The 11,851-nt window shown below is 40.4% G+C and overlaps 1 protein-coding gene across 2 annotated transcripts in view; it reads right to left on the bottom strand.

Annotated features, from left to right (window-relative positions):
• Nucleotides 1-409: 409 nt before the first annotated feature.
• The window catches only part of LRRC3B (leucine rich repeat containing 3B), a 45,165-nt gene continuing 33,723 nt past the window's right edge, over nt 410-11,851 (bottom strand). For both annotated transcript variants that reach the window (XM_083870814.1, XM_083870815.1), the window contains exon 2: nt 410-1,637. In XM_083870814.1, coding sequence (XP_083726940.1) covers nt 693-1,472 — 780 coding nt within the window. In that variant the 5' untranslated portion in view covers nt 1,473-1,637 and the 3' untranslated portion in view covers nt 410-692. The remainder of the gene's footprint in view (nt 1,638-11,851) is intronic.

The following is an 11,851-nucleotide window of genomic DNA, read 5'->3' as shown; positions in this document are numbered from 1 at the left end:
TGTAAGATGAAAACCACCATATGCCCCTGGCTTACCTCTCCTTGATGTCCTGAGGTGCAGCTCCTCCAGGCTGTCTCCTCCCCAGCACTGCCGAAATACCCTCTAAGAGGTTAAGCAAGCATCAGGCCCTTAGACTCAGAGTCAGGGCACTCTGCTCTGCCCACACAGTGCCCCTTTCTCACCATGGCAGGCAGCCCACAAAACGGGCTACCATTCACTGCTCACCTCGCATCCATGGGTGAGACGTGCCCTTTGGGGACTCTCCAGTCCTGGACCACTCACAGCCCACTCCATCATCGCTCTTGTCTTGTACCTCATGACCATTGAACAAGCCAAGAGTGCTCTGGCACTGGACAGGTTTCTGATCAATAAATTACTCTGTTTTACATGGTTCAAATTTAAGCTTTTATTTGGTTTTTAAATTAAAAAAATAAATTTCGTTATTAAATAGTGGAATGGGTCTAAACTAATGTTTACATATTAATTCACTTGCTTTAGGATACCACCAGAGAAATAATTGAAGTTTACCACCCGGACAAAACTTTCTGTTAGAAAGCTCAACAGTGGCGTAATTCAGTTAAACAGGAAAAAAAAGCCCCAAAAGTCTTAATGTTTACAATGAAGGTTCGAAGTAAACCTCTGGTCATCCAACTCTAGTTTCCATCACAAAGGCAGTCATTGTATTCAGAATACTATACCACAGTGCTAATGTCATCAGCTTCATCTGGTTTCTTTTGCCTGCTTGGCAGGGATTTCAAGTACTCAAGGTGCCTCCTGGCATCCTCCTGGTTCTGTCGGACATAATAAACCACATAGGAGATCACCATGGTGAACCAGCCAAACATGGTGACCAGCATGGCGTAGTCAGTAGTCTTTTTGGGGAGGTTGCAGAGGTCGGCATCGTTGGCAGCGTTGAGGAAGGGTCTCCCCGCGTGCTCGTCCAGCACAGAGGTCTTGCAGATGACGTTGTTGGCCGTCTCGTGGTTGGAGGCCATGCTGCGCAGCACCTGCTGCAGCGTGCAGTCACAGTGCCAGGGGTTGTTGGCAATTCTGGCCCTGGCCTTCAGGTTGTTGAAAGCGTTTTTGTGCACGCTTTTAATCCGGTTGTCGGACAAATCCAGAGTCTGCAAGGTTTCTGCCACCCCTTTAAAGGCATGTTCATCTATAAACTCAATCCCATTTTTTGATAAATTGAGGACTCTCAATTGGTGCAAGTCCTTAAAAATTTCGTTGGGGATAGATGTTATCTGGTTGGAGTCCAAATAAAGTAAGACTGTTTCTGGAGGAAGATCTCTGGGTATTTCCTTGAGGTTTGCGTTGCTACAGCTGACGTTCAGACCTCCGGAGTGGGAACAGAGGCAGCCTTTTGGGCACATACTGGCAGAATGAAAGCACAGTATCATGAGGACAAAACTTTGTAAGAGCAGACACATGGAGAGGGAACGAGTTAACCACAGGTCTACCAAATGCATGCTGGGCTGTCAGCATAATCACACGACCACTTCTCATTCAGCCAACAGGGTGGGAAAAGGATCGGCAAAGCTGAAATGTGGCTTCATTTTCTTCGGCGGGATTAGTAACAAACGGTTACTAAGACGTGGGCTTCCTCATGGTCAGTACGCTTCTTAGAAGCACGCCTACAAAGAAGGAAAAGAAGTTCTTTATACCATAAACTCCAATCTTAACTTTGTTTTCATTAAAAAATAGAAACAAAAAGATGCTAAAGGGAAATGCTGCACTAAATAAATGATTTTTATCTCAGGTAACTCCTATTAGCATTAATCTGAGTTTAGTGCATAAATCCCAGGACATATTTAAGAGGATAGACTACACTTAGTACAAATTGCACAGGTTTGGTCTTTAATACTTATTAGAGAAGGCACTGGTTTGCTTTTATCACAGACTCTTCCAAAACAGCTATAAAACTAAATTGCATTTTCCCTTGCTGAAGTAGAAGATGCATCAATAGGAGCTAAGACTTGTATCTCCAGCAAGTGACAGGTTAAGTGAGAAATTTGTGGTAGTTAATGTGAACTTATCACAAAATAATTTATGTTATTTTAAGTCCAAGTCAAAGTACTCCAGCAAGGAAATATTTTTACTATATCAAGGAACAAAAATCAGGTAAAGCAAATGCTGCAGCAAGACACCACAATCACCCACCATTTCACTGTTTGTCTCCCCCCACCTTCTCTTCTGCTTTAGAATGCTGGATTTCTTGCACCTTCCAGCATTTTGTGAGACCCAGAGAACATAATTTCGACTTCCAGTTTTTTTGAAAATTTTCTTTTTATGTAGCAAAAAGAAATGGAACAATTGCCAAAAACTTACATACCCCACCCTCCAAAACAAACAAAACTCACAAAGCTTATATATGAGCCAAACATTAAAATATCTTATTCATGGCATGTAATTTGTTAATAAGACATATGAAAAATACTGTTTCTGCTTCTCCCTCCTCAAGCTGGCTTTAAAATAGCAAACATCCAAAAGCTTTTCCACTTTCTCCTTTAACTGGAACACAAATACTGAAGTCTGAAATGCTGACCTATATGGCTTCAAAGACAACCCTTCCCCCCGCCACCACCACCACCCCCACCCCTATTATGGTAAACTATGAATTTCTAACAACAACAGGTCCATTTGTTTTCACGTACATGCTCTCTGTCTTTGTAGCAGCTTGGATATGTGTAGCCTTCAGGTTGTATTTACATACAAATGAATTTTTTTTTCTAAATCCACACTGTAGCCCACTGAACTAGAAAATCCCTGCACAGAGGGTATGTGTGATTTTACATGAAAAAGAAGAAATTGCATTGCAATCACTTTTTTGCTTGCAGAACTGACATACCAACTGCAGTTGCTGACACATTGCAGTGATATGGATCAAATGTGTCAAGCATAATTTCAAACTCACAGATCAAGTTCTACTTAACCCTTTTTCCTGAGGCTCACTACGTCAGTAACCCCACGGGAAAATAAAAATAAAACAACCCCCCAAACCAACCTTAACAGTATGTACATGACTTATGATTACTCCATGGCTCGGGAATGGCAAAAGCTCAGCATACTCTCACTGCAACTACTGGAGAGAGTAGTGTATCACCACTAATCTTCAGCTTACCTATTGTTCAAATCAGCGATTGCCCAAGAACCTAAACAGAAAGCTTACATTTGGATTCCATAAAACTTCTACTCTAAAATTAAAAAAAAAAAAAAAAAAGTAATTGTTAACTGTTGGGAGTTAGCAATGAGAAATTGTGAAGTTAACTCTGGAAACATGAAACTGCTTAGAAGGGAACTAAGCAGAGCATGAAAAGCTCCCTTTGAGGAGAGAGAGATGAGGTAGCACCAACTGAGTCAATGAAATCCTTAATGACTTCTGTGGAAAGATCAGGGTTTACGTGAAAGAACCCTGTTGCAGTGGATACCTCCTTCCCTTTTCTCCCTTCAGCTCTTTGGTCACTGCAGTGCCTGCTCTTCAGACCAGACAGAAATCTGCTACCGAAGGAGATAAGCTCCAGAAGTTGTTTTTTTCCCAGCCTGCCCAAAAGCGCTAAGTACTTGCTAAAATGTGCAGCCCATTCGGAGGCCAAGCTGGAGCTGGCAGCTGCTCCCCCTGGCACTCAGAGCTGGCAATCTGCTGCTCCCTCCAGCAGCCCTGGGTGTTGTGGCAGGACAGCCTGTCCCCCGCAAAAACAGCCACCTATTTTCTTTTCCCTTCATGTTCATGTGTCTCACTACTGTGCTGCTGCACCAGAAGAGTAGGTGAGTGGTCCAGCTCATTACCACAGAATGAGCATCACCTCATCACCTACTATTTGTACTCAATGGCTTCCCACCACCAGCATGGAGTCCTACTGCAGGAAGAGACTGTGGGCAAAGAGTAAAGCACCTGAAGCAGTCTCAGGTGCTTCATTTTACAGAAGCACAAAATTCATACTGTTCTCACCAGAGTGTGACAAATAAATATCAAATTTGCTTCATTACTGGCTAAAAAAAACCCCAGTAAAATTTCCAGTTAAACTGGAAATACAGGGTGGACTCTGCTGAGTCCTCAACAGTACTGTTATACCACCAAAGAGCATGTATCAGAGGCCCCAAGCACTAAAGACAATGTAGAACATCCTCATCCCACTGAAGACAAATGAAACTATTTAATCTATTACTGTGTTTAGAGTAGAAGAAGTAGAGTCATTACAGACTAAGCAGGATAGTGTTTAATGAAGCAGTGCCTCTTCTGAAGGCCTAAGTAAATGATACAGAGAGGAAAAAAACTCGCAATGTTTTAAGTTGTTAGAGCAAATACAAGTTTAAACCTGCAATTAACAACCCAGTCAACAAAACTTGTCTGAATAAGAACAAAGCTCAGCAAATTCCCAGTAAATTAGGCAGAAGAAACACAGTGGGACTGAGGATCAGTCAAGGGTAAATAGAGCTTTGTTTGCTTCAGAATATCCAGTCTAAGGGATATCTGAGGTTTAGGTTTCAACAATAAACTTAGAGCAAGAAGTTTCTTTACTTCTAGTGACTGCAAGAAAAGAAAACTAGGATTCACACATTTCTAATGCCAATAGGAAGATCTGTGGCTTCTTGAGCTATATCTAATTTCTTCTTGCTTGGAACACAATAAATAAAGAAGGTGTCAAAGTTGGAAAAAACACAAGAGAGATATACCAGAAGAAACACTAATGACTACAGACTAAGTGATGAAAGACACAGAATTAAAATAAATATATGAATTAATTATAAATTATAAATAAAGAAAAAAATTAAAATAAATTTAAAAGTTAATGAAGGCACAGGGAAATGACAGCAATGCCAGAAGCACTTGTAGCAGTGTGGTATAAAAAGGCTTGTTGTGCACATTTCTAATATACAAGTACAAACACAGAATACCTAACGCCAAGTCAAATACTGCAGGGGAATGATACTACAGACAGAAGATTGCACAGAAGAGTTCTTTACAGCCTTGCAATTTAAACAGGTTTCCAAGGCTTCCTCTTCTCAAGCTCCCCCAAGACCATTCACTCAGTACTAACATCCAAAGTTGTAGGAACATGTACAAACCCTGAAATCCTCAGGGAAAGCACATTGCTTTTAATACATAGTGAGATCTCTAGTGAGCTTCATGTGTCAGGTACTTTCAAGTGTTTATCTTTACTGCAAACAAGGTGCAGAGACCATATCTTAGCTCCTGAATGCAACACTACTACATTATCTATCTGAATAATAACTTCTCCCCACAAGAAACTAGTGATGGAAGGAAGCATTAGTGCCTCCAACTACTGACATGGAAAAAGGCCCCACATACTCAACAAAGTCACACAGGACAACACTGCCTACAATATTAATTTATGCTGTTTTGTCTTCAGAGAAAGAGGACAAGGAATCCTATAATCATCACACAGAACAGCTGAAAAATGACACAGGGTGAGATGTTTTGCTGTTCAGGGCAATACTAAGACAACAAAAGATGCACAAAGAGACAATCAATCATATTTGTTTAATTAAAGATGTCTGACTAGGGAAAGGGGGTTTCTACTGTGGTGTTGAGACTTTCAGCATCTACATGGCAGCTTTGGTAACCAAAGTACTCACACATCCCCTGCCTCTATAAAAGAGAATGGAACAGCTACCAAATGCTTGTACTTGAGGCCCAGCCACTGCTCTCAGAGGACTCAAAAGCAGACACTACAACCAACCCTGGGAGATATTCTGCCTATAGTATTTTGAACACACTCGCACACACAACCACCTCAGCCTTCAGGTGAAATCAGTGGAGTCACTTGTGGATGACGTTTGTCCTGCAAATTTGTATCTTTCAGATGCCAGAGAGGGATTTACTCCCTATTTGTTCAGCAGATGCCCTCTCTATGCATTGTGTATCTACATTTTAGTAAAGTCCCTCAAATATTACTTTCTAGCACTACCAAAATTACCTGTGACAGTAAAATATCTGTTTAAATTGTTCCAGTAGGACAACACTTCTACTTGGAATTTCACCTGAATTCTCAGACAGTGTCAGGTGAACTTCCAAACACTTCTGTTGAAGAAAAATCAAGACCATTACCCTTCTACTGACAGCTCTTCATCAAGCAAGACCTCACATGATAAAGACAAAACCACAAGCTAATGTATTTAATATAAATGTTTTTATGGGAAGATTCCTGTTGTAAATCACAGAATGAGGGACACAAACTAAGTCTGTAGAACAGGATCACACAGGTACATGCCAACGCAAGAGCTCTCAGACTCACATGCTGAGTTTTGCCTGTTTGTCAAACACTGATGGGAAGAATAAGCAGCAGCTCTCTGCTCTCAGTACCACACTGGCCTTCACCAGATCACAGGCTGTAAGGATTCCTCAGTGACAAGAGACACTTTTTAATTTTTGTTGCTATAATTCACAAACAAGCAAAAATGGGAAAACGGAAGAAGATGTCATTCTAAAAGCATCTTCATTCCATTAGCTGACAAGCACAGGCATTGTGCAGAACACACCCTCCTAGCAATAACAACTGGATAAATATTGCAGATACTTTGGAAGATGCTCTTTTGCTCTTTCTGTGGGATACAGTATCACAAAATGCCAAGGGAAAAAAACCCTCAAAGTGCTGTGGCATCAAGCTGCAGCTAAAGCACAGTCCTGAAAGTGAGAGCACAGCTGGCAGCCACCTATAGAGTTTTATGCAGCTTAAACTAAACTTCAGAAAGTTTAGTTACAAAGGGTTTTCACTGCTGATCTTGTATGTCAAGTGATACTTCCACCTCATGCACAATCACCTGTGCAGATCTCATAAGCTAAATTACTCCCTCACTGGCATTTCAGCAACTACACCATCTTCTACACGTGCACAAAGGGCTGTATAGCACATACATCTCACCGTGAAGGAAATGCAGTTATAGCAACTCCATTTTCCCTATAAATAATGTAAGGTACAGGAATAATGTCTCCTCTTCAAAGCTGGACCCACTGATGAAAAAGATTGTATCTATTACTCCAACAATGTCAAAGGAGTCACAGCTAACAACTAATGCTCAGCAATTGCACACACAGTTTGTACTTAAGGTTACTAAAGGCTTGATGATTAGAAAGGAATTTCTTGTTACTGTAGTCAATGTGCTCAAACGAGCAGGCAAGATCAGAACAGGGAAAAGGAAGAAGCCAACAGATCAACCACAGGGGGTGAGCTGTTGGCTGCATCATGACTGTACTCAATCTGTCTGGTCTGTCACTTTTCAACCACCAGAAAAACTGGAAAAAATTATGTACAACCCAGCTTCCTAAGAATGTGGATCACAGGGACTAATGCACAATTCACCTGCCTAGGCTTACCACTCTTCTGAGGATATACAGCTGTAAAGCTGTTAATATGTGAAAACTTTGCTACTAACTTTAGGCACAGTACCCAGAGAAGCCCCCAAATGAATTGAAAATGGATCCCAAATTGCACTGCAGAGCTATACACTCCTTGGGATCACAGAGTCTAGAACAAACATCACTGTGTCCTCAGTCCATACTGAAGGTATCCCTGTGTACAACTGCAGGACCTTTGCATCAGAGATGTGCTGTACATGTCAGGGTGCCTCCCATCCTCCTCTCATACTGCCCATACAATTCATATATGAACCTAGAGACAGCTCCTATTTCTGTGGGCAGCTCTACTGGCTTCAAAAGAAACTCTCAACTCCCAGTAAGCCCTCAAGAGATCCCTGAGAAAGAGCTGAACTTTTCAAGCCTGGTCTAAGTCAAGTCCTACCCTTCAGAGTAACAACTTTCTTGCGTGCCAGCATCGGAATTTTCATACAGAATTAGAAAAGTCCAAGAAATAAGACTCCTACAGGGCTCTTTTTTTAGACATCTTTTAAGCAAACTTGCACTTTGAATAAATATTAAAATTTTATAACTAAAAATCCATTAAATGGAGCACTGTAAAAAGATCATTATTTTAACTGACTTCCAGAAAATTACTGAGATGTTTTATAGTTTTGAAAGACCTGACATTATTATAACTTTTTTCCCTCCTTTAAGACATCGACAATATTGGTTTATAGAAAAGATGCCCATTGATAAATCTAGTTTTCTATTTTTTATTAAAACAGGTCTTAACTTTGCCATATTGAATATTTTTGGGTTATATCAGGTTTAGCAAATTAACCATTGAAATAGAAAATATGCCCCTTTCTAACAGATTGTTTCCCATGAGTTCTGCTTCCTGTAATGCCAGTCTACTTGTTACAAAACACACACACACAGACACCCCCACCTTGCTATCCCCCATTCACAGAACTGTGTTTTATGACTTTGTACTCAGCTTTTTTTTTTCCTCATCATAAAAAGCCATATACTACTTTATCTCTAAAAATATTACCTTGCAATTAGTATTGACAAGACAGCCATAAGATGGAGATTATAGGGTAAAAATAACAGGTGATTATCCAGCCTGGAAAGTCCAGTTTGCTAGAGGACTGAGGACAGGACCATTTTACCTGAACCCAAAGAAAGAGATTTGCCACCACTACTCTCAAACAATTGCCAATGGCATATTTAGGAAGAGTTAAAACAGAGAAGATATTTGGAGAAATAACTATTTATATGCATCCTACCCTTAATAAATCTTACACTACTAGTAAACAGACCTCCCAGTAAGCTGCACACTGGGCTGTCTTGTGCAGCAGGTTTGAGAGCCGCTGAGCCTCTGGAGGCCAGCAGTGTCTGCACATTGGCGAAAAACCTCCATGAAATCCTGCCTGGCTCCACCAACATCTGCAGACTGAGTCAGCCCACAGATTTTAAAAACACAAGAAGATGGATGTAAAAATAAGAAGTTGCAGGAGTTTTTTACATACCCATGGATATATGATAAAACTACACCATGGCAATGTGACTGACTGACTGAATAGGTACTGAGCTGGAAAGGGATGATACTTGAGAGCTGGACAAGAGCAGCAGGACCCAGAAAGGAACACAGCAGCCACTCCTGACCTCTGCACTGTCTGGGCACTATAGAACAACAAGTTGCATGGGTGCCAAGTGAAATTCCCCAAACAAACAATACAATTCTTTAAAACAATGCCACCTGTGTGCTGTCGGCACACCCGGGCCAAAGGCAATCTCACCAGCTGCACAGACAGACTGTGAGTCAGGCAGCTCAACGCACTCCATGGCTCCAGGAAACATGAGGAAATTCCATTTAGCGGATGAAACAAGAACATAGTTTCACCTGCTAAATGAAATAGTTTAGGAATTGGTTTGGATTCCCAAGACAACAGGCATCTCCTCCTGTCACTCCTCAAAGGTGGAGGCCTGGCTGCTTTGCAGCTCGGCCACCTCGAAGGTAGGCAGTTAAGATGCTACAAAGCACCAAACCAGAGAGGTGCCACGAACTGCTTGCAAGGTGCCAGGTCTTTTAAATTCCCAGATGGAAATCTCCAGCAGTGGAAGAGTTTCAGGACTTCAGAATATGTGAAGATGAAAAACCCTAAAGCAGTAAAAAGAGAAATTAATAGAAGCCTATGGCAAATGAGGTGGGAAAAAAGGGGTACAAAAGATCACTGACTCTATGAATAATTGAAATGTCATGATTAATCAGTGTGAGCCTGAACTTAAACTACATAATGAATTCATTATCCAATGAAACACCAAATGTACTATAACTATAATATTCTCCCCTAGGACAGGACTCAGAATGCCAGTCGACATTTTGTTCCCAAAAATCTTCCAGTGTAGTTATCTATATATAACTGCAAACTTCTTCCAGTTGTAGAGGCAAAGTGTGTAGGTAAAGGTTTATAGATCCTGAGCTATGAATGCCCTCCCTTACCTGTCACAGAGTAATAAAATGCTTGAGGAGAGCCAAATGAACATTTTAAGCTATAATTACTTTCTGATTGTGAGATCACTGAATGTATCACTCCTTATTACAGATTAACATCTTAATTATACTGTGTGGGCAAATGAATCAGCACTTTAAGACTGACGGGCTGGGTTCATGTTAAAAAATGCATTTGACTTTTTTCCCTTTTCACGTCAAGTCAGGAATTATTTCGTAACTCTCAGCTGATAAATAATTGTGTGAAGCTTAGCAGATATAATAACAGATTGACGGCAGAAAAATATTACCAATCATCTTCTACTTTCCTACGATGCTTTGCTCTTTGAAGTCTTCTGTGGCAACACATTTCTTGGAATGAAATTTGGTAACTTGCTGGAAATTAAAGAAACAGCTGTTGGGGATGTTGTTAGACCTCATTTTTTTGAGCCTTAACAAAGACTTAATCACCTACTTTTTAGAAGTAGTCAATGCTGCCTACTTTTCCTTGTTATCTCCTATATCCTCTTCATCTGATATAGACTACAAACTGTTCCTGTCCCTTCCCTGAGCAATATACCCTGATGGGAACTATAAACAGCATTTTGTACGCACATCTATGCCATTTGAAAAAGAAAACGTTACATACACTTACAGTGCGCATGTAGTGGCAATATAAAGCAAGTTAAAAATGAAAGGCACAAGATGTAAGATGCATCATAATCTTTAACATAATTTATCACTATATTTGGAAGAAATTGTCTTCACAACCTATAGAAGAAAGGAACAAAGACTCAAGATATGCCAGTTACTGCTCAGCAAACACATCTGCAAAAAGATTTTTTTACCACTATATAAGAACATGAAGAACCACGTTACAGATGCTAAAAGAAAATGCCCCAACACACACAAATTTTTGAGAGTTCCCCAAACTCTCGTATTTTTTTTTTTACATTATAAGTGTGCATTAGGGTAAAAAACATTTTTTAAGAGTTTGAGATTATATTCTACCAAGTCTCAGTCACATTTTCTGAGAAAACATCAACAACCATTCTATTTGGCAAGAAAAGCCTTTCCAGTTGCAGCTGAGTCAATCCTCCACATGATCTATAGTAGAAAAAAAATATACTCTGAAAGCTTAAAATAACCTGAAGTGGAAATACTTCATCTTCTTTGGGTAAAGAGATCCAGACTAAAGTCTTTTCTAAAGTCTGGTTATGAAGAGAATATCTAAGAGCCTTTCATGAACAAGCAATGCTGCAGGTTTTCAAGAAATTTGATATAACCAAACAGAAAATGTTTTCACCATAGATGTCAAAGTCACAATATTTGCCAATTTATTTTTCTCACATATTATAAAATAACATGATCAAAGTGAAACAGACAAGTGCTCAGTTGGAGCCATACTCTTTCCAGTAGCTAAAGATGGATGCTCCTTCAACTTAATTAGGCAGAATCTATCAGATCAGAGAAAATCTTGTCTTGATCTCAAGATAATTACACTGATTACATCAATGACTACCAGCATAATCAGTGGCAAGTCTTGCAATTTAATCTTGATAACTGCATCTGGTGATTGCAGATGGTGTCCTTGCCCAGTTGAAAATCTCATTCTATTTTTTCACAGCGCAAATCTAAACCCTGGTAACAAAACTGTGTTAATAGAAATTGATAGGCCTCTAAGGAACCACCTGGCAAAGATAAGCAAGATTCAGACCATCTAGAGACCTTTCTTCCAGTTTTAAGGGTGTTTATTTTGTTCTGTGTACTGTGACCTTTAGGCTCATTTGAGGTTCATCCAAATGCTCCTTCAGCTTAGTAGAAGACAGGAGTGGCTATTAGGCTGGGGAGGCTGTGCTGATACTGAAGTCAGCAAGGCAGAAATAAATGTGCAAACCTGAAAGGACCGTTCAGCAAAGAACACGCTGGTGGCTCTGCAAAGCTGCCATCAGTAGCCCAAAGCAGCAGCAAGACAGCTACTGGCAGCAGAGACCTGGGCACCAGGGAATCCTGCAAGAGAGGTGCTGCCAACTCCA

The sequence above is a fragment of the Zosterops lateralis genome, assembly GCF_965231275.1.
Source record: "Zosterops lateralis genome assembly, chromosome: 1".
NCBI lineage: Eukaryota > Metazoa > Chordata > Aves > Passeriformes > Zosteropidae > Zosterops > Zosterops lateralis.
This window is presented reverse-complemented; position numbering and strand designations above follow the sequence as displayed.